We start from the raw sequence: 22,366 nt of genomic DNA on the forward strand, positions 1-22,366 counted from the left end.
GATGGGTGTGATCGTCGTGTTCGTCATCGTCCAGTCCTTGGTAGAGCAGTGGTGGCGCGTCGTCCTCCTGGGCGTCGTCGTCAAGCGAGGAGACTTTCTTACGCCCTTGGTGGAGATTTTTGCGCCTGCTTGCCTTGAGTTGCTCCCTTATGTTGTGCAGGGGGCAGGTGCGACTGCAGGCTGTGAATTCCCAAGGGTTTATGGTAATTAGATTGCCTTGTTCCCTGGGGTTTGGGCGCTTCTTTTGTGGGTAAGCTCTGGGTACTGTGGGAGGCGGCTCTGTAGGCGGCTGGTGAGGCGGCGGCTTAGGTTTTGGTGGGGGGTTGTGATTTGTGGGAAATCTTGTTACTGCGTGAAGGGGTTGTGGTGTGGGGCGGGCGGCGAGGAGACGTCTGACGAGTTGCAGGTTCTGATCCATGTTCCCTGAGGGATCATAGATAGAGAAATGCTCCCTGACTGTGCTAGGGAGAATCCTCAGCAGAGCATTAAATGTGTGAGTATCCCGAGTACTCATTGCTGCCTCGGGATAAGCGGCGCTGACGAGGCGCCGAGTGTGGACGAAAGTGTCATCCAGGTTACCGTCGTAGGTGAGGGCGTCGAACTGTGAGAGAGCGACAACTCTGCCCATGCAAGGCATAAAAGCCTGTTTCACAATTTGCATGAACTGGTCCCATGACAGTTCTGGGACTACTTTTGGTGCGACATTGGTGATAATTTTTCCCAGGTTAGGTAATGTGACCGCAATTTTTTCCTTGTCCGAGTCAAACACTATGTCTAAGAGGGGTTTAATCATATCTAAATACACATCAATGTCACATTGGTCCGGGTTGAATTTTGGCAGTTGAATGTGCGGTTTGGCTGCCATTGTGCAAGTTTCCTTTTTTGTTCCTCTGTGCTTTTACTCGGATCCAGAACCACCGCTTGCCACCAGTGTTATGCTGAGTGTTTTTAGGTCGACTCCTCGCCTTAAAAACACTAGCGACTGAGCAAGGTCCTCTTTCCGGACCGGAAGTAAAGCACCAACAAAGGAACAGGACATAAAAACTAGGCAGTATACCTTAACACATCTATTGCCTTAATTCTAAAACCGTTACAATATGATACAGAGTGATATTTAGGATAGGATACAGGGACACAGAGTTAGGATGGGATGACACGAGATACAACTGTACTCAACACACGATATGATACACATATAACAATGGCTTTAGTTCTATAAGTGTGGATGACCGTCTTTCATTTAAACCCAAAATATCTATAATCACAGTAGCAAGGGGAATACACAAGATTAAGAGTCTGGGGAAGGAATATTACTATAAGGAAGTCAGGGTGTGGATCATGACACTCGACTCAGTTAACTAGCCGTGGCGACACTCTTCACAGGTTTTGGTTCTCCCGCGCACCACGATTGTCATTCACACTTACGGGAAGTTCCTTTATTCTGGGAGGGTGATAGTACTTTACTTATTATTATTGAATTACTTTCCTTTAAGGGACATGTGAGTTTGTTGGGTTAAATAACATTAGCCGCTGGTTTCATATGGATCACACTCTGTCACTCTGTCACTGTTCACTGTTCCTCTTTCTCGGGTTTACTTAGGTCTAAGGGGCGTCACTGATTTACCCGTGTTTCCTGGGTTAATTCACTCTATCACTCTGTTCGAGGGGGAGGACCTCAGGGGGACTCTGCCTGTGGCGGGCAACACACTACCCGCAGGGGAGTCACTGCCCGGGTCCGGTCCATCGGTGAGTTGCAGGGAGGCCCTCCTATCTGGGGGCCTCGACCTGAAGGTAGACCCTTACCTCAGGGTCTTGTCGGTGGGGTGCAGGGAGGCCCGCCTGTCTGGGGGCCTCGACCTGAGAGGTGGCCCTCGGGGCTGGGGCCAAACAGTTGGAGGAGGCGGGTCTGGTGTCGGTGGCTCCACGGGGTGAGGGGGTCAGAGTTACCCTCGCCTGTAGTCTGCTGGGCTCGCCTGGGGGTCCTGGGGCTGCGATGGTCTGCCAGGGGATGCGCCGTCAGGGTTGGGCTGCGGCCTTGTCTCCTGCTGGTGCCTGAGGAAGACTGAGATCTCCCAGGAGTGGGAGGCAGGTCCGGTCTCGGACTTTGCCTCCACTCTGGTGACACCTTCGGGGCAACTCTCCCGGGTGGTGTCAAGTTATTCCCACAGGGGAACGCGGAAGGTGGAGTGCACACGGAGACAGTGTCCTCTCCTATGTACAGGGAGGGAAGCACAGAGGCGACTCTCTCTCCTGTCTCTGTCACAGCCGTGGCTCCAGGTTGCTTTACCCTGGGACCCACTTTTCACTTTCTACTAGGGCCTCCTGCCCTTGGAGTGGCGGAGGATACTGGAACCTTGTGGCGCACTAAAGGGCCTCTTGCCCGGAGTGTGGCGGAGGGTATAGACCCCTCGTGGCGCACTGTAGGGCCTCCTGCCCTGGATGTGGCAGAGGGTATTGCTCCCTCATGGCACACTATAGGGCCTTCTGCCCTGGCTGTGGCAGAGGGTATTGCTCCCTCGTGGCACACTGTAGGGCCTCCTGCCCTGGCTGTGGCAGAGGGTACTGGCCCCTTGTGGGGCACCAAAAGGCTTCTTGCCCTAGACGTGGCGGAGGACACGGACACCTCGTGGCTCACTGAAGGGCTTCCTGCCCTAGACGTGGCGGAGAGTGCTGGAGCCTCGTGGCACACTGAAGGGCCTCCTGCCCTAGTTGTGGCGGAGGGTATTGCTCCCTCGTGGCACACTGTAGGGCCTCTTGCCCTGGACGTGGCAGAGGTAGGGACACCTCGTGGCTCACTGAAGGGCCTCCTGCCCTTGAGGGGTGTAACTATGGCCGTCGCCAAAACATTACTAGGGACTGACTCTTGTTCAGTCCCACCCCACTGCTGTCGATGGTTGTCCCGCCTGCGAGGTTGTTTCCGATCCTGGTTCACCTGGTGTCGGGGCAGTTGCGGGGAAAAGGGGCACAGGTCAGTGGTGGGTGGGTGACCCTCTTGCCCTGGGTCATTAGCCCCCCCGTCGTCTCTTCCTGGGGTGGTGGGGTGGTGGTGGCCCGGTGGTGGGGTGGGTGGTCCGGTGGAGGGCATTTTAGAGCCATCTAGCAGAATACTAGCTTTGAAAGCACCCCGAGGTGTCTGGTGATAGACAGATAGAAAATATGGATATTTCGTAGTGTGATGTTCTTTCACTCCTCTGCTTAGTTTTCACCGCCAGTTATGTAGTTATTTAGTGAAGTTTTCTATAGTTCATTGCGAAGCAAAAAATTGCATTGCTAGGTGCACCTTCACTTTGACAAGAAATAAAATTCAGTTTCTGGAATTTCAAAAATCAGTGCCGGGGCCGGCCTGTGGGTCCTGACAAATTCCACTGGCACAGCCATGGTGGGGTTAAAGTTTTTATTCCCTCTCATTAAATTCTAGTATTTAGCTTCTATACCATATGCTGTGATTCTTGGAAATAGTTGAGCCTGAGACCACAACAACAACAAATATTAGTAAAACTTTCAGGAAATAGAAGCCCAAAAGATCATAAATATATGTGTCAGACTGTACTTGTAAAATTTACAGAGCTTTTTTTTTCTAAGCAAACACTTGACACAGACGTTATACATACTGGAGCCTGCCTGAAATATTGGTACTTGTTTTGTTACAGTTTTATGCCAATTTTCATCTCTATCTATCTATACAGTAAGGTCCTGGGTTTCATCAGAGTTCCATTCCTGAGACGAGATGTAAGTCGACTTTGTATGTAACTCGAGTTTCTGACATTACATCGTATATTTATACCTTATGTCAACGCATGTGTGGACCTTTCAGCCATACATCGTACACTGTACAAGTACGTACGGTACTCTTATGATAACAGGTATATTTATGATGCACAAACTTTTGATTTATGATTATTACTGAATAAAAAATGTGCTCCTGCTCCACGACGTCACCCCTCAAGAGCCTCTCATGCATCAGTCATGGTGGTACCGGTACGTGTTGTCTTTGTTGTGGCAACGGCGGTGGCAGCAGAGTTAGGCCACTGCTTCCTCACTCTTCCGTCATCTTCACACTCATGCACACTGTCAACACACATTTTATTCCCTTACACTAATGTACTCGAGCAATTTCTTACTCTATCATACAATAAACTTTCCTGTAGATTACTGACCATTAAAAAAAAAAAAAAAAAAAAAAAAAAAAAAAAAGGGAAGGGAACAAAGGGAAGATAGAAGAGGGGTGAGAGAAGAAAAAATATTAAGGAAGCAGAGGAGTGAGAAAAGAAAGGAGACTGGAGGTGGAGAAAAAAGAGAGGGAGAGGAGAAGGGAAGACACAAGAAGGGAACAGTGGGAGGAGACAAGAGCAGCATGCAGAAAGGGGACAGGGAGGGAGTGGGAAGAAAGTGAGAGGATGGAAGATGAGAGAGAGAAATAGAGGAAAAAGGGGTGAGATAGAGGGTGCATAGGTGATGTGAAATAATTATGACAGACAGGGAATGCAGGATGGAGATGAGATGATGATGAACAGAAGAATGGAGAAGGCAGATAGAGTGAGTGAAAAGAAGAGAATGAAAGAAACTAAATGAAAAATAGACAAGGGGGGAAAAAAAAAAATGGGAGAGGAGAGAAGAACAGAGCAGGCGGAGTGTATATTAATGGAATGAGAAAAAGGAAGGGGAGGAAAGGAAAAAAAGGGGGGAAAAGGAAGCTTGTGATGTGTGAGGGGAAAAGGATACATGGCTGTAGGAAGCTAGGTATAGAAGGGAATAAAGGGAGGGGGGGAAAGAAGAGAGGAATGGGGAGGGGAACAAGTAACAGATGAGGGATTAAGAATTAGTGAGGAAATGAACAGGAAGGAAAAACAATGAAGATAAGAAGAGGGATAACAGAGGGAGGAGGGAGCTAAGGAGAGAAACAGGGATGGGGAAACGACAGGAAATGAGCGAGAGAGGAGAGGAAATAAGGAAGAAAAGATGAAGAAGAGATGAGAAGAGAACAGAGTGGAAAGAGATATCTCGGGGCAGACAGCGACACTTTAAAACCCAAGCTTTACGTTTACTTCATCGTTATTTTAATTGTTAAAATTTCCCTGTAGCGGATTGTCGTATCATCGAGACTGATGGAAGTCGAGTTACATAACCAGGGACCTTACTGTAGTCAGACGCCATTAACCTGTAAGGGGTGGCTGATTGTCTTTGAGATAGCTGTTTTACAGGGAGGAACATTAACCCATTTGTTGGCAGATAGGGAACATGTATGTGTTGGTTATATGGTTACCACCCAGGGCTGCAAATGGTAAACTGGCTTACAGGAAACCATTAGGCCTGTCTCTCTGTATAAAGCCACCTGAAAAGGAAGGAAAAGTAATGAAAAATGACAGGAAAGAAGTAAGCAGCACTACATCAAGTAAGTGGATGTTCAGTGTGTTATTTGTGCATAGGCTATTTGTTATTGCCATGTCATAGTGATGTACTGCACAGTCTGCCACAGGAAAAAGTATACACCTATAGTCTTTGTTATTGACGTTTTTAATAGCAAATCAATACTGGAATGGCCTTCCTCACTCTCTACTTCCCTCTGCCTGTGACTTCCAGTCTTTTAAATGTTATATGTGCAGCAATCTCTGTATTAATGTACCTTGATTTTGGCACTTTTGTTTTATTGTTATTGCAGTCTTCCATCCTTTGGTTCCTTCTGTACATTCAAAGAAAAGAAAATACTGCCATGAATAGAACTGAGGAATGAAAGAATACTGTACTGAGCATCCTTAGTGTCCTTTCATTTATATCAGAGATTAAAGAGCATCATGGGTTTGCTTTCCTTCATATATATAGCCTAAAAGATTAACAAGCACTGAGTTGCTTTCCTTCATTTATATCAGAGATTAATAAACATTTTGAGTTGTGCCATTTTATTCATGCTAGAGATTAACGAGCATCTCGAGCTGTGTCCCTTCATTTATGTCAAAAATTAATGAACATCCTGAGTTGTTTCCCTTCATGTATAAAATCATTTGTTATTAATATGGATTACATTATTTGTGTTATTTTTTTCCCCGTGGCCAACTGTACATTTCTTTATATAGTGATATGGGTAAGTTTTTTGTGCATCTTTATTTCTGTTGATTTATATTGTAATCATTTCATACATGAATGTAGGTCGCATAATGACAAAATTTTGTCAGTGGTGGCAGGCACTGACGATTTTGTATGCACAGGATTCCAACCACTTAGCAAAGCACAAAGCACTGATCAGGTGTAATGCATTAAGAAACAATCAAATTATGAGAAATTTCGTTTTCACAGGAACAAGTACTGATAATTAGGGATGTTAATTATTAATTGTTTTATTTTACAAGTGTTATACACAGGAAACCTGATCATCTGTTCGTGTTGTTGCAATTGCTGGAGATCTCTGAGGGGGCTTAATGCCAGGATATATTTAATTTTCCCTGATGAAAAGTTTTTATTTCCAAGCATTTTAACACTTTCACAGTTTACAAAAGTTGTATAATAAGTGTGCCATAACTGTTTTATCAAGGTTTGATAATATCAAGGCCAATTTGGGAAGGTTTATGGCAGGCTTAGCATAGGTCATATGAGATGATGACAAGAAAAGTTGAAACAAAAATAGCTTCTTCTTTTATTTGTACAGTACAAGCAAATTTCTATGATCTAATTTAAAGTTGGGGCAAAAAGATCAGGTTATTGGTGATCATACTGTGGTCATTTTGGCTGGCAAAATAGGTAACAGCACTAAGCATAGCCTAATTACTAGACAGTATTGTGGTAACAGCACTGAGCTCTGAGTGGAATGCTTACTAGAAACAGTTTTACTAAAATAATATTAGCTGCTAAACAAAATAAAGTGCACAGCTAAGGGTCCAAGGGGTTTTGCTGGACCCTCGTAATAAGGGTTGGCCTTGAAATGCCTTTTTCTAAGTTACTTACTGGACACCAATCTGAAATTAGCTCTTTGCAGCCCCCTCAGGAGCTTCCACAACAGGAGCAGTGTTTTTCCTAGGACCCTTCTGCACGATCTAGAGACACCCTTATTTAGGGTTCCTTTATGGGCCTTCTCAAGCCCCATTTTTGGGCTCTTTTGAGGCCCTGAGCCCCATGAAATGCAAGCAGATTTTCCTTCAGCTTTAATGATTTTTAATGCAAGCATAGTCTTTTTGTCTGACATAAGTCTGAACTGGCCCTTTCTCTAAGAGTTCAGCAACATGCAGCTTGGCTGTTCTAGTGTATTTTCTCTTATCAGTTTGAGAGATCACTCCTTGGGGATTGGGTACATCTTGGTGGGTGGTGAGTGTCCCTCTATGGTGACCCGGTGCAGCACCCTTAACCCCACCTGAGACCTGGGTAGCTGAGTTTCTGGAGCTGCCTCATGACCCACAGCCAGGTTGTCAGAAATTATGAAGTCACCCACACTCCACTGAAAAAATTGAGCCAGTGTTAATTCATCATAATCATCTCTGATGTCTAGTTCTCCTGGACAGGGATGGCCATTACAGAAGTATGTCAGGTTGTTTTATGCTCACACACCTTTCTCACTCTCTTAAACACTTCTCTTCCTCTTCCTACTCTTTCATCAATGTATTGTTCCACTCTCTTCCATTCCACACAGGGTCTGCCTCTAACAGCACTGCCCTTTATTACCTCACATTCACACACTTACTGTACTTTGGCACCCTAAGCATCTGTATTCTTTGCACATCTCCATACTATTTCAATGTATTCCTCTCTATCCATACAGCAATTCCACACCTCACTCCTGTACCTTTTTCTTTCATTTCATAATGTCAACAAATTTCACTATTACAGTACTTACAACCCCCCCCCCCCCAAGCCTGCAGTTGTTCCAAGAAAGATCATTTCAAATGCTTACAACCTAGCTACCTCTCCATTACCCACTGCCCAGGTTTCACTGCCATACATATGTCAACAGTAAACTCTCAAGCAGAGCTGTCTTAACCTCCACACTAACTCTCCTAACCTTGAAAATGTAACCAAGCTCCCCAATTACTCCTCTTTCCCTTGAAGTGATCTCTCCATAACCTCACCCTCCACTCTGCCATATTTACACAATACAATTACATATCCAAGGCAATTAAAACTAACGACCTTCTCCAGTAATTCTCCTCCCATCCGAACCCTGTAATTCAATGTGTTTCTTCTCTCTAACCTGTACTGCCTTCCAAAATCTACTGTGATATACTCTTTCCATTCATATACCATTATCTTTCTTTCCTTCAGGTTCACGTATAATTTTCTTCTTGTGCAGGCTCTGTCAGACTCATTCACTACCTTTTGCAAGTCACTCTCACTTTCTGCCATTAATACAGCATCATCAGCATACCAGCAGGTTAAAAGATTGTTCACTGCCATTTTGCTTCACTTCTGCTCCTATACCTGCTGTCCTTATTTTCGTTTCATTGACTACAAGCAAGTCCCAGTTAACAGGCAACTGCTTAACGAGAATTCATTAATACGAGGTCTTGGAATTTGCACCACTGCCTGTTTAATGAGCAGGTAAAACCCCCCAAAATCCCAACTTATGAGAATCGACATAAGGGTACAGTATTTGTATTTCAAATGTATTAACCCCTTATTCCTGCTTAAAATTGTCTGTCACAGGTGTTGGTGGTCTGTGGAGGTTACTTGGCTGATTGTTCACCGCATCCCTATTTTACCTATAATTTATGTTATTCAACGCATCCCTATTTTACCTATAATTTATGTTATTCTGCTTATATTAATGCTGTTTTTATATTTCAGGTGTATTATCCTCTTGTATTAACCCCTTATTCCAGCTTAAAATGATCAGAAAGTCAGTTTTGGTAATTTGGGGGGAGGCTGCTCAGAGGCCTTGCCCCCTAACCCTATTTTTTCCCATAAGTTCTTCACTTCGTTTAACGAGAATTTGGCTAACGAGCAAAATCCTTGCTCCCAATCAGCTCGTAAGATTGGGACCAGCCTGTACTCCACCACATATACACTGAATAACCAAGGTGACATAACACATCCCTGTCTTACAACTACAGTGGAATCTCCTAAATCATGGCTTTATCGTATTGAGCACACACTGCAATTTGAGAATTCCATGATTTAGAAATAAATAATCTTAGGGGGAAAATTAATTATGGGTCTGTCATCTCGGAAAAGTTGCCCCCCATACCCACAAACCTACATCAAATTGGTCACCAGCGAACACTTAACAACCTGGAAAACACAAAAAGATGGTTGGCAAACTACTTAGCAAGCAGATGTGCACATGTAACATTTGCCAGTCAGTCTTCGAACATCAGGAACTTCACAAATGGCGTCCCCCAAAGATCTGTTTTGGCCCCTACATACTTTAACCTATACATGCATGACATACCCACACCTCACACACCACAGATACACATAGCTTCCTATGCAGATGATATAACACTTACATGTACACACCAAAATGCAAACACAGCTGCACACATCATTTAACCTTACCTCAACACACTACACAAATGGTTCAACGCAAACAGGCTCAAAAGAGCCCCAGCCAAATCTACAGTGACCTTTTACAGTGACCTTTTTCACAAACTGGACAGCAGAATACAGTCACATGCCACACCTCACCATAAACAACACTCCCCTACCCCCCCCATATACACACACACACACACACAAAATCCTTGGTGTAACATTATACAATACATCAATGTCATTTAAACAACACATCACAAACATTAAAAATAAAATAACACCAAGACTCAATGCCTTGAGGTCACTTACCCATACAACATTCAGACACAACAAAGAAACCACCACCACAGTATCCAAACAGTAAATATGTTCAGTGATGAATTATGCAAGCCCTGCTTGGGCTCCTAACCTCACTAAAACACACTACAACACTCTACAGACCATACAGAACAAGGCCCTAAAAATAATTAAAGGCTGCACAGCTACTACACCCACAGACCACCTACATCAAGAAACCAACGTCCTCAAAGTGAAGGATCACCTAGACATGAGAGGCACCCAAATTCTTGCCGCAGCCTCCACAAACCCACAACATCCACTACACTACATGGCAGCACATCCACACACACCAAGGAACATCAAAACAACACCCAGCACATGATATCATACACAAATACTGTCATCTCTCCCCCCTCGCCTGCCTCAGACCAGCTTCCAGAAGCATATCCATACTCAAATCACTCACTGCTCCATTCAGTCACTTAAAGACAACACACAGCTGCATGCATGGCCTCCTGATATCCACCCTTCTGAATCCTATCTTCCTCATGAGGACAGGGTCCACCTGGCCAGGCTGAGATGTGGGCTTCATCCAGCCCTCTTAAGTTACCAGAAGAGGCTGGAAGGCTCCATCACAGATGCCTGTCCAGGATGTAACACAGCACCCCATACTTAATTATTAAGCACATTATGGAAGACTGCATTGCACACGATAACCTACGCAAGCAACACAACATACACTCCTTGAGAGCTCTGTGCGAATGCCCGGTCTCGGCCATGGCCTTCCTTAGGGACTTGGGGCTGTTCGGCCAGACTGCCTAGGGAACTACTACTACTACTACTACTACCTGGAAAAGAAAGAGGTATAGCATATCTAATGGGAATTAACAATATTGTATGATTCTTACCTAACTCTGACTGAGGACATTGCCTGAATGGATGGGAGAGGGAGGTGGGGTTCCGAGGCTTGAGGTGGACTAAAGCCTTTCAGCATCAGGCGAATGTGTTGCCACCTCATGCTACCACCTCTGAGCCCCTCCCTCCTCATCAATCTCCCACAAGAACCCCTCAAAGTCCAGTGTGGAGACAACATAAGTGGTATCATCATCACCCTCAACTGCCTCCATGTCAATTTGTTGAGTATGTAATGGTAGCCAACTTTGGCTTTCTTATCACCACCATCAATCCTCCTTATTACATCTAATTTTTGGGTGTAAGTTAACGATGGCTTCTTCTTCTTCCCCTTCCTTGAAGAAGTCGTACGCTTAGGTGGGTTACAATCAGCCACTGTAACGCTGGGCAGGCGAAGGAAGCATGAGGGTGAGGGGGTAAAAAAATCCTCTCATAAACCACACCAGAACCACTCAATTATAACAGAGAGGAGACGATGCATTGAACCACATTCTGGGGCATCAAGAGCGTGTGTCTACGCTTGCTCTGGGAGGGAAGTGCTGTGACTGACTTATGGTAATTGCCATGCTTAATTATGACTGGCTTATGCCTGGCAGGATGTGCAGACTTGAGGTATTGGTGGCGTGTATTACACAAGGCTTCAGAAAAGCATTACTTTTGAGGCTGAATCCACGAATTTTGTGTAATTTCTGTGATCTACTAATGATGCAAACTGCTACATGATGCTGCCGAGTACCTGTATTACGAATCTGCTAATTGGAACTACACAATTTAGGAGATTCCATCCATCCATCCATCATCTAATCCAGTGCTGCCCCATGAGGAGACTTGTGTCCTTCCAACATGGGCCAAGCTTCACTTCCATACATTATAGTTGGTATCACAATACTGTTATGCAGTAACTTATTCACTTTCATGCTTACTTCCCTGTTTCTTATCACTGGCTTTCAAGGAACCAGCAACCTTTCTTCCTTGTTGTACCCTTTCATGCACTTCACCCTCTAAACTTTCATCCTTACTCAGCACACTACCCAAGTACTTAAAGGCATGCACATTTTCCATTTCCTCCTCATCCAACCTCACTGTACATTCACTGACTTTATTTCTCTTGAAGACCATCACTTTACTCTTCCCTATATTCACCTCTAGATTCTGTTTCTTACACACTCTCCCAAATTCATCCACCAAGCCTTGCAGCTCCCTTTCGTCTTCACTTAACAGTACAGTATCATCTGCAAACAACAGTACAGGGAGTTTCCAAACACTGCCCTTTCTCATTAGGGCCACTCCAACATCCACTGCCCTACCTATCTCTTTTATAACCCCATCCATATACAGACTGAACAGCCATGGAGACATGACACATCCCTGTTTCAATCCAACCTTCAACCAGAAAAATTCACTCAGTTCACTATCCACATGCACTGCAGCCTTAGCACCCTCAAACATACTCTTCATGGCATTCAACAACTTCCCATTTACTCCATATATAGTATTCTTAATACTTTCCACAAACCTTGTCTGTCTCATCAACCCATTTACCATACTCATCCACCTTTTTCTTGGTCTGCTACATCTCCCACCCTCAAACTCACTCACATACTGCATATTCAATGCACTGCCCTATCACCATGGATTTTCTCCTGGGTAATAATAATAATAATCTGGTCTTTTGTTTCTCAACTGCACCAGTTCTTCCTTTTGGGAATTCACTAGTGCTCGACACTCATACATTATTTTTACAATTACATGAATTGTGACATTTCTTGTATATAATACAAGCTACATCATATATACATGAAAGTGGCAATAATTAAACCCTATAATCATCCGTCATAGTACCTCTCTCCAGGTCATAGCATTTTGAAAAAAGAAAGGTTTCAGCTGTCTCTTAAAAGATTCAACAGTAGAGAGATGTCTTATGGACAACGGCAATCTGTTATATAATCTAGGGGTTCTATCCGCAAAAGAACGATCAGAGAAAGATGACTGGTGAATGGCTCCTGGCTCATCAAGACGCAAGGAATCATCTTCACTGCGTAACATCACACCCGAGCGTGCTGATGGGAGTTTTAACAATTCAGAAAGATACTTTGGTTCACCTAACTTAAGGGCCTTGAATGTAATAAGACACAGTTTAAATTCAATTCTAGCCTTTACTGGTAACCAATGCAACTCAATCAGAAACAGGGTAGTTGAGGTTCTCGGGAGGGATATGCCCTGTTCAACACAGACTGAACTTTTTTTAGTATATTATTTGGAAGACCAACCCACAGTGAATTACAATAATAAACACGAGATAAGACCACTGCATGGACCAATGTTAAGAGGCACCGTCTATTCAGGAATTTTCTCACAGAGTACAGATTTCTGATATGAAAGTTACACCCTCTTACAACCTGATTAATATGTTCTTTGTAATTTAACTTAGAATTAAAATAAACACCCAGATTTCGAACAGAACTGACTGGATGAAGTTGTGACTCGCCAATGTTCAAAGCCAGGGCATTGGAAGTGTCATCACCCCTTCTGTTTCCTCTGATGATGATGATCTCAGTTTTACCATCATTCAGCTTAAGTTTCCTCTTAGCCATCCAAATCTTAATATCAGACATTAGAGATTCAAACTTTGTCTTAGTATCGTTGATATTTGACATCTTAACATGGAGCTGGGTGTCATCAGCAATAAAAAAGGATATGACACATCATGAGCATCAAATAGAGATGATAAACTACTTGTGCAGATAGTAAATAGAATTGGACCCAAAACTGATCCTTGAGGGACTCCAAATAGAAGGGGAGCAGAATCAGAGCTAGTGTAATCAACAACCACTCTCTGAGATCTGTCCGACAGATACGACTTAAGGAGCAAAAGGGCACTATCACGAACACCTTAAAAATACAGACTGTCCAACAATAGTTCATGATCTACTGTATCAAAAGCTGCAGACAGATCCAACAGAACTTGGTGAGAGGACATCCCACTACAAGTGTTTGCCACCAAGTCACTCTGAATCCTTGTTAGTGCAGTTTCAATTGAATGGTATTTTCTGTATGCTGATTGAACAACAGGAAAAACTCTGTTGCGTTCCAGTAGTGATATGAGTTGATCAAGTATGGCCCGCTCAATAATCTTGGATAAAAAAGACAGGTTAGAGACGGGACGATAATTTGTCATGCTCTCGACATCAAGGCCAAGTGTCTTAAAATAGGGGCCTAAGCAAAGCACATTTCTCAGACTTCACAAAATTACTATCTAAGAAGCCTCTATTTATTATGTTGCAGTTAAAGTCTGCAGCATGCTCATACACATCATGTAGTTGTGACATGTTACATGGATCGAGTGGGCAAAATGTTTTATTAAGTTCTCTGATATACCATTTGACTTTGTTTATATCCAGCGGATGAAATGTTGAAAGCAAATGATCCCCGGTGCACCGTGGCCGGAAATCAACTGAGTACGCTTCACTAAGAGAACTTCTGCCTAAATCACTTCTTATGCGAGATATCTTACTTGTAAAAAATGAAGCAAAATCAGAAGCCAATTGGGTACCAGATACAGAAGTTGGTTTAACAATTACATTCCTCCAACTAACCAAATTGTTCACAACTGCAGAGTTTTTTTTTTTTATCACCACCATATGAATCAACTTTATTTTGATAATACCTAGCCTTTTGGGCTTTTACAGTGTGAACAATATCTTCTACATCATTATCAACAGTGTAATGTACCGGTACCTTGTTTCATATCTTTAGCTAATCATCATTAACCACCCTATGCACTCAACAAACAATCCTCAACATTTACATTTCCACTCTCTTACTCTTAACTTTCTGTATTCATGATAAACCACAATCTCACACCAGTACATTAATGTAAGTACCAATGCACCTTCACACATTCCTCTTGCACTCAGACCTATTTTGTATCAAGGTCTACATTGCACCTGTCACCATTCTTCTTCATGCCATTCCTCTCTACACTTCCTTGTTACATTTCACTTCTCTTTTCATTACTATACAGAACTGATGTACTTAACCGCTAAAGTACTACTAGGATCGATCGATCCTTTTCCAGAATTTTGGATCAACAGAGGAGCATTTATAAAAAACTGCGAACACTAGGCTTCAGCCTGATTGTGATGTACATTCGACCCTCGATTTCCTGGACTAAAAGGGGAGGAGACCAGTCCAGGAACCCCAAAAGTCTAGGAATCACAAAAGTCCAGCCCCACATACCATTCCCCGGACTGTTACCATACATTGTCCGAATTCTCCAATATTGTCCGGCAATTATTCCAATATTCTAGAGCATTCTGGAATGTAGGCTACCTATACCAACATAACTAACAAACACAGTACATAAAATAATAACACTGACACAATAACAATAACAACTGACACAATAGCGGTATATTTGCTAGCTACAACCCTAAGAATGGTTGTTTAGACAGCTGTTGACAAGAATGTGGAGGATATGATAGAAGATCAGAATGCTGAGGAAAAAAAGGAAATGAACAAGAGATGGAACATCTCAAGGTGGGCCAACCACTCATCACCTGACCGAGATACAAACACGCAATCATCGAATGTGATCACGATCTTGGACCGAATCGGCAATTTTAATTGGAAAATACTTTAATCTTTTATCACCACATAGGTTTGCACACCTAATTATTTAAAATTCAGTCAAAAATCTGTGCTTAATTATTACTAGAAATCAGGATTCAGAGCGAAATTTTCTTAAAGTTTGCAGGTATTTTGACTCTAACCTAACAACTCGCCTTGATGGACTTTTGTTTTGTATAAATATCGATTTACAATTAGTGGTAGGTGGAGGCGACCATCATCCACTCACTTGATGTAGTGCTAACTACTTCTTCCTTAGCCTTTATAATTCTTTTTCTGTGCCTGCCCTCCTCTCTTCCTATTTCTCCCATCTTTCCTGTCACTACTTATTGCTTTTCTTTCTGTTACAGGTGGCTTTACATTGAGTGACAAGCCAAATGGTTTCCTGTAAGCCAAGACACCATTTACAACGCCGGGTGGTAACCATATAACCAAACCATACGTGCTCCCTATGTGTCAAGTGGGTTGGTGGAGGGTTAGTACCCCTCCCTGTAAAACAAATAACTCAGAGTCAAATGGCCACCCCGTACGGGATTACGGCGTCTGGCAATAGATAGATAGATCGATTTACAATGCAGATACATTTTTTGTACTCAAAATAAATATTTGTGCAAAATGGAAGCCTATCAAGGTGTGCTGAAGATCTGAAGGGGGAAATATCTGCTAACATTGGCCAAAGCTTTGCCACTGCACTTGACATCTCAACGGCTTTTGATCGAGTCTGGCTTAAATCTTTAATTTCCAAACTGCCCTCTTACGGTTTCTATCCTTCTCTCTGTACCTTCATCTACAGCTTCCTTTCTGGTCGTTCTATAGCTGCTGTTGTAGACAGCCATCGATCTTCTCCTAGATCTATCAATGGTGGTGTTCCTCAGGGCTCTGTCATATCACCAACTCTCTTCTTTTTATTCATCAATGATCTTCTAAGCTGTACATCTAACCCTATCCACTTGTATGCTGATGATTCCACCCTTCACTTTTCCATTTGGTTCCCGCACCATCCATCCCAGCAGTTACTTCAACCAACAAGGGATAAGGCTATGGCACACCTAATATCTGACTTGGCTCATATCTCTGACTGGGGTAAAAATAATCTTGTTGTTTTTAATGCATCAAAGACTCAGTTCCTACACCTATCAACCCATCAAAATCTACATAGCAGTACCCTCTAATGTTTAATAATATCCAGTTCAATCCTGCATCATCCTTGAACATGCTTGGAGTTTCATTCACCCGGGATTTATCTTGGAAAGGTCATATTACATCTCTTGTAAAATCTGCTTCCAAGAGACTAGGTAAGCTAAGCTGACTCCATCCCTCCTTTACCCCTGCACAGTTGTTGACTTTGTATCTGGGTTTTATTCACCCCTGTGTAGAGTACAACTCCCACATGTGGTGAGGCTCCCCACATACAGCTCTACTCAATAGGGTGGAGTCAAAGGCTTTTTGGCTCATTAACTCCCCTCCTCTTACCCCCTTATGGGCAGGCAACTTACCAATTATATGACCGCGTGGGGCAGCATATTTTTGGAAAAATAAAGTATCAAGGAATATGCCTAAACATGCATAAATGGATGAAAAAGCAAAGGCAAGAGGTGTTACAAGCATGGCAACACGTCTCCACTGGCTGTGGGAGGAGGAGGGAGGAGTGAGGAGGGCGGGCAGGCAGCTTATCACCAGGCGTGCCTGGGGTGAGGCTAGAAAACTATTCACTCATTTGCTTTTTCTTCACCACTGAACACCACATTTATCATTTATGCATTCTTTACATTATTCATTGTCTTCAAAATCTTATGTGTTCTCTATTTTACTTGAACACTTATAACAATAAAACTTAAGTACTGGGTATGTATATACTATTTTACTTAAACAATTATAACACTACAACTTATATATTATGTATATTCTATTTTACTTGTTGCAAGGCTTGGGAAAGTAGAGGGCAGGGCAATAGGTGACAAGGATGCCTTATCACCCAATTTCACCGATAATTTAGGACTGAAAATGGCTGGACGTTACATAACGTCGCCCGCCTCCCCATGCACGGACGTTACATAACGTTGCCTGCCTGTTAGGGGTTAATGGTTCCCTTCAACCTCTGTCTCTTCGCTGCAATGTTGCATCTTTATCTCTCTTCTATCGTTACTTCCATGGTCACTGCTCCTCTGAACTGTCTGCTTGTATCCCTCCACCTCAACAACGGGTGTGTAGCACACGTCTAACAAAAAACACTCATCCATTTTCTGTCCAACTCTATAATGCAAGAATTAACCGTTACTCCTACTCCTTTATTTATGCAACAGGTCAACTCTGGAACTGTCTCCCTCTGTCTGTATTTCCTTCTTCCTATGACCTCCAGTCTTTCAAAACACAGCGTATACAGGCATCTCAAAATGAACGAATCTTGAATTTGGCTCTCTTTTGTATTTTTTTTTTTTTTTCTTGGAAGGAACTGTTACGCAGGCTCCCAGCCTTTGGTTCCTTCTATCTATTTTTCTATTTACTGCCAGAAGCCATGATCCCATAAAGGGTGGCCATTTGAATTTGAGTTATTTGTTTTACTGGAAAGGGCACTAACCCTCCACCAACCCACTTGTTGACACGTAGGGAGCACGTATGATTTGGTTATATGGTTACCACCCAGCATTGTAAATGGTTTCTTGGCTTACAGGAAACCATCTGGCTTGTAACTCAATGTAAAGCCACCTGTAAAGGAACTGTTATGCGGGCTCCCAGCCTTTGGTTCCTTCTTTCTTAAAAAAATAAATAAATAAATAAAAGCTCGAATGTGATCTCGATCTTGGACCGAACAGGCAATTTTAATTGGAAAATATTTTTATCTTTATCACCATATAGGTTTGCACACCTAATTATTTGAAATTCAGTCAAAAATTTGTGCTTAATTATTAATAGAAAATCAGGATTCAGAGCAAAAATTTCTTAAAGTTAGCAGAAGTGTTTTGCCTCTAGCCTACCAACTTGCCTTGATGGACTTTTGTTTTGTACAAATATTGATTTACAATGCTGATACATTTTTTTGTACTCATATATTTATGGAAAACAGAAGTCTGTCAAGGCGTGCTGATGATCTGAAGGGGAAATATCTGCTAACACTGGTGCATTTTAACTCTGAAACCTAATTTTTTAATGAAGTTAAAATAAGTACAATTTTTTTTAGCAGATTTCAGATAATTAGGTGTGTATGAGCCACTGTGGCAAAAAATATATATATTTTTTCCAGTGAAAAGTGCCGATTCCGTATTTAGATGCACCGAGTCGGGCAAGCTAAGTGAGTAGGAATGAATCCCACTGATTTTGTCTGTAAGAAATTTTTTTTTTATTACTTATGAATTCTATTGTGTCCAAGCCTTCCTTAAATTTTACTGTGTTATGCAATAAACTATTTATAGTGGCATTTGAGAAAGGTAACAGGCAAATGGGATACTGCCATCAGCTAGAAGGAACTGGTGGGGCGACGCAGGTTGGTGGCCAAGATGCATTTCAAGTATAAAATTATCTTCTTGTTTGTGTTACAAATGGCCTTTATCGAGTCAAAACCTTGCTAAAATTATATACTGTGTTGTGCAGCACACTGCTTATAGTTTTATATGAGAGAATAATGGCCTGACTTCTGTGAGAATCCCGGACTTGTATGAGATTTGCCTGGCATTTGATAATATTGTCCAGCCTCAACCCGTGTCCGGGAAATCTGAAAACCAGGAAACAGGGGTACGGGAAATCAATGGTCGAGTGAATACTGATGGAAATCAATGAGAGCTAAGTCCTAAGTAGGGAGGGGGGAGGATCTGGGCCCCTATCCATAGTGGGGGGGGGGCAATTCCCCCACCGCCCTCTTGCCACCTACCTCTACCCCAAACCTTTTGTTCCCTCTCCCCCTCCCTCACTTGTGACTGGATTCACAGCTCCTCCTACCAACTCTATAAAGCTGATTTTTCCATGCCACACTCCCCCCACTATCCTCCCTCCACCTTCCTCCTTCATTCTCCCTCCTCCACCCCTTCATACTCCTCACACCTCCAGCTACACTCTTGCTGAGGATACATGGTAAACATTTGACATATAAGAATGATATATACATTTTTCTGGTGTGTAAAAACAAGATCTTTCAATCTATAATACCAAAATAAATGTTGGTGCAATTTTTTTTTTCTCTCTCTATATCCAAGAGTCAGTGTCAATTTTTTACAATCTTTGACAGGCTACAGCTCAGTAACCAGTTGGCCTAGAATGCTCTGGTTTGTAGCATAAGGTGTGTAAATTTAAGGTCTAAACCTGGGCATAAAACTTTTTACTTCTCTAAGAGCTGAAAAGTCGGCTCCATATACAGGTTTTCAGGGAAGTTTGGTCGATCGAATTGCGTACCCTAGGGGTTAAACTTATTCACAAACTTAAGTCTCTCTTCACTCACCAGCACACCACACTACTGGTCACCTCTCTCAACAACCATTACTTCATTTCTGCATTTCCTTTCACACCATACCACTCACAAAGATAAAATTCTGCACCAGTCTGAGGTGATACTGTTGACTATTAGCATGCAATACCACCATTATACAATAAACTTTGGCTATTACCCCTGCAATAATGAAAGATAAAAGACTCAAAGTTAGAATAATGAGACTGTTTATGCATACCTCATGCCTATACTGGCGGGCCTTGTTGTCTTTCACCATTTCATGGTGAATTTCCTGGTGCAGTGCACAGGTCTCCTCATCTTTTGTCACCCTCTGCTCAGAAGTGCCATAGTCCCACACATATGCTTCTGTCATACCCAAATGGAAACAGAGGACCTGCATCACAACAAAATAACTGGTTATCTAGGATGGCAAGATGATTCACAAAGAGAGTAAAAGAGTAGTACAGGACATAATACATAGGTCAATATGTAGATGAATAAAAACACAACTGCATATAGGTCCTCAGCAAGTCACTTCAAGCTAGGTGAAAGAATTCCACAAAACAACTGTAACTTCTGTCTGAAAGAAGAATGCAAGAGAGGGAGAGATTCTGATTCCGGGAGTATTAAATCAACAGACAGAATACACTGATGTCACTGAGCCATGTCAACTATGTCATGTTAATACCAGTATGTCTTTTGGGAAGCTGGTGTGTTGATATCTGTGAAGGACATGCACTGAAAGTAAATGGCGATGGCAGTAAAGTGATGGTCGTTGCAAAAAAGGGGTGACTCAATGTGAAGCTCTGGCAAATGGAAACAATGAGTTCATGTAAATTACCTTTTAATAGAATACTTAAGTAAATATATAATTATTATACAGAGTCTTAAGTATGCCACAACAACTTTTTGTGCTCAGTGAAACAATGAGCACAGAATGGGACAGGTGTGTCTGACTGCAGTGAAAGCTATTTACAGCTACCACAAATTGACTAGGATCTCTCCCCACAAGATATTAAAAAATGCAGAAATCAAAGTATATCACAATGTTTGTTCATGAAATGCCATTCATTAATATGAAATCATGTTTCCCTTGTTTTTCAGGACCAGTTGGATGTGTCTTGGCATGGAATCACTTAGATCTCTAAAGTAATCTAAGGACATTTCTTTGCCCCAAACATTTGTCAGTTCAGTCTTGAGGTTGTCCAGATTGGGTGTCTTCTTCTCTGCCACACTTTTCTTTATCTTTGCCCAGCAGTTTTCTATTGAATTTAGATCCGGACTGTCGCCAGGCCAGTCAAGGACCTCAATCCGATTATCCTGAAGCCATTTTGCCACCTTTCTTGACTTGTGACATGGAGCTGAATCGTGCATGAAGAAGTCGCATCCATGAATAGCAAAAATGTTTAACAAATGATCTTTCAGTAAAAAAGTTACTACATGACAGTATTGTGATACCAACTCTAACATACGGAAGTGAAGCTTGGACATTGTTGGAAGGACACAAGTCAAGAGTGAGAGCAGTGGAAATGAGTTATTTAAGAGGAGCCTGTGGAGTCACGTGGAGAGACAGGCTGACGAATGAGGATATAAAGGAGCGTTGTGGTGTGGATGTGGATGTGATAGGAAGCGTTGTGAGGAACACACTGAGGTGGTTTGGCCATGTGGAGAGGATGGAGGGTGAAAGACTGACGAAGAGAGTGTATATGAGTAAGGTGGAGGGTGGAAGAGGGAGGGGGAGACCGAGGATGAGATGGAGGGATGGGGTGGAGAGGTATATGAGAGAGGGGGGTGTGAGTTGGGAGCAGGGCAGTGAAATGGCGGGGGACAGGGCGACTTGGAGGCGATTTGTTTGTGGCCACCCCAAACGGGATTGAGGCGTCTGGCAATAGATAGATAGATAGATAGATCTTTCAGAATTTGAATGTACTGGCCACCATTCATCAACAAGGTCTTAGGAAGAAAGTATAGGCTCCCCTTCCCATTCCACCTCAGAAACAACCCTGATTCTGGGTGCTTAACATTTGGCACCGTGTAAGCAGGGTCATATTGACTATGGGAGGCAGGGCGACGAACCTTGGCAGAATGCACCTGGAACACTTGAAATGTGCTTTCATCGGAAAACATAACTTTTCTCCACTCATCCTATGTCCAGCGTGCATACTTCTAGGCAAACTGAATTCCTCATGTGGTCAGTGAGAAGGGGTTTCTTGGCTGTGGTGTGGCTTGGCAAACCCAGGTCCTTCTGCAAGCAGTATTGGATAGTTTGAATTAAGACATCTTGTAACAGCCAGGGATGCATTCTCTTCAATTCTGCTGCTGTCAGTCGATGATTTTTTTATTACTTCCCTCTTCAGAAGCGTATCTGTACCTCTGGAAGTCATCCTCTTCTTTCCACCGCCAGGCTTGTGCTCTGGTACAACATCAGGTGGCAGGCCGTGCGCTGCAGCAAGAATCTTCATGATAGTCGACTTTGTGCATCCAGTATGCTCACAAATTGTGTTGACAGACATTATCCTGCCTTCACTCAGTGATACAGACCCTCTCATCCCTTGATCAGTACTTTCCAGGCATGACAACTCGACTCTAGGAAAATAACAAGGTAAACAGTAATGCATACGAGAAAAGAGGGAGGTGCAAAATCAGAGCGACGGGAACATATACTCCCACTCTCGC

The 22,366-nt window shown here is 42.9% G+C and overlaps 1 protein-coding gene across 4 annotated transcripts in view; it reads right to left on the minus strand.

Moving 5' to 3' along the window:
• Positions 1–6,370: 6,370 nt before the first annotated feature.
• LOC145401209 (alpha-ketoglutarate-dependent taurine dioxygenase-like) overlaps positions 6,371–22,366 on the minus strand; it is a 276,565-nt gene continuing 260,569 nt past the window's right edge. For all 4 annotated transcript variants that reach the window (XM_080273515.1, XM_080273516.1, XM_080273517.1 and 1 more), the window contains 2 exons: positions 19,929–20,084; positions 6,371–7,423 (listed from right to left, as the gene is read on the minus strand). In XM_080273515.1, coding sequence (XP_080129641.1) covers positions 7,259–7,423; positions 19,929–20,084 — 321 coding nt within the window. In that variant the 3' untranslated portion in view covers positions 6,371–7,258. The remainder of the gene's footprint in view (positions 7,424–19,928; positions 20,085–22,366) is intronic.

Source organism: Coenobita brevimanus, chromosome 55 (assembly GCF_032717465.1).
Source record: "Coenobita brevimanus isolate Jiangsu-jjx chromosome 55, ASM3271746v2, whole genome shotgun sequence".
In the NCBI taxonomy this organism is placed as follows: Eukaryota; Metazoa; Arthropoda; class Malacostraca; order Decapoda; family Coenobitidae; genus Coenobita; species Coenobita brevimanus.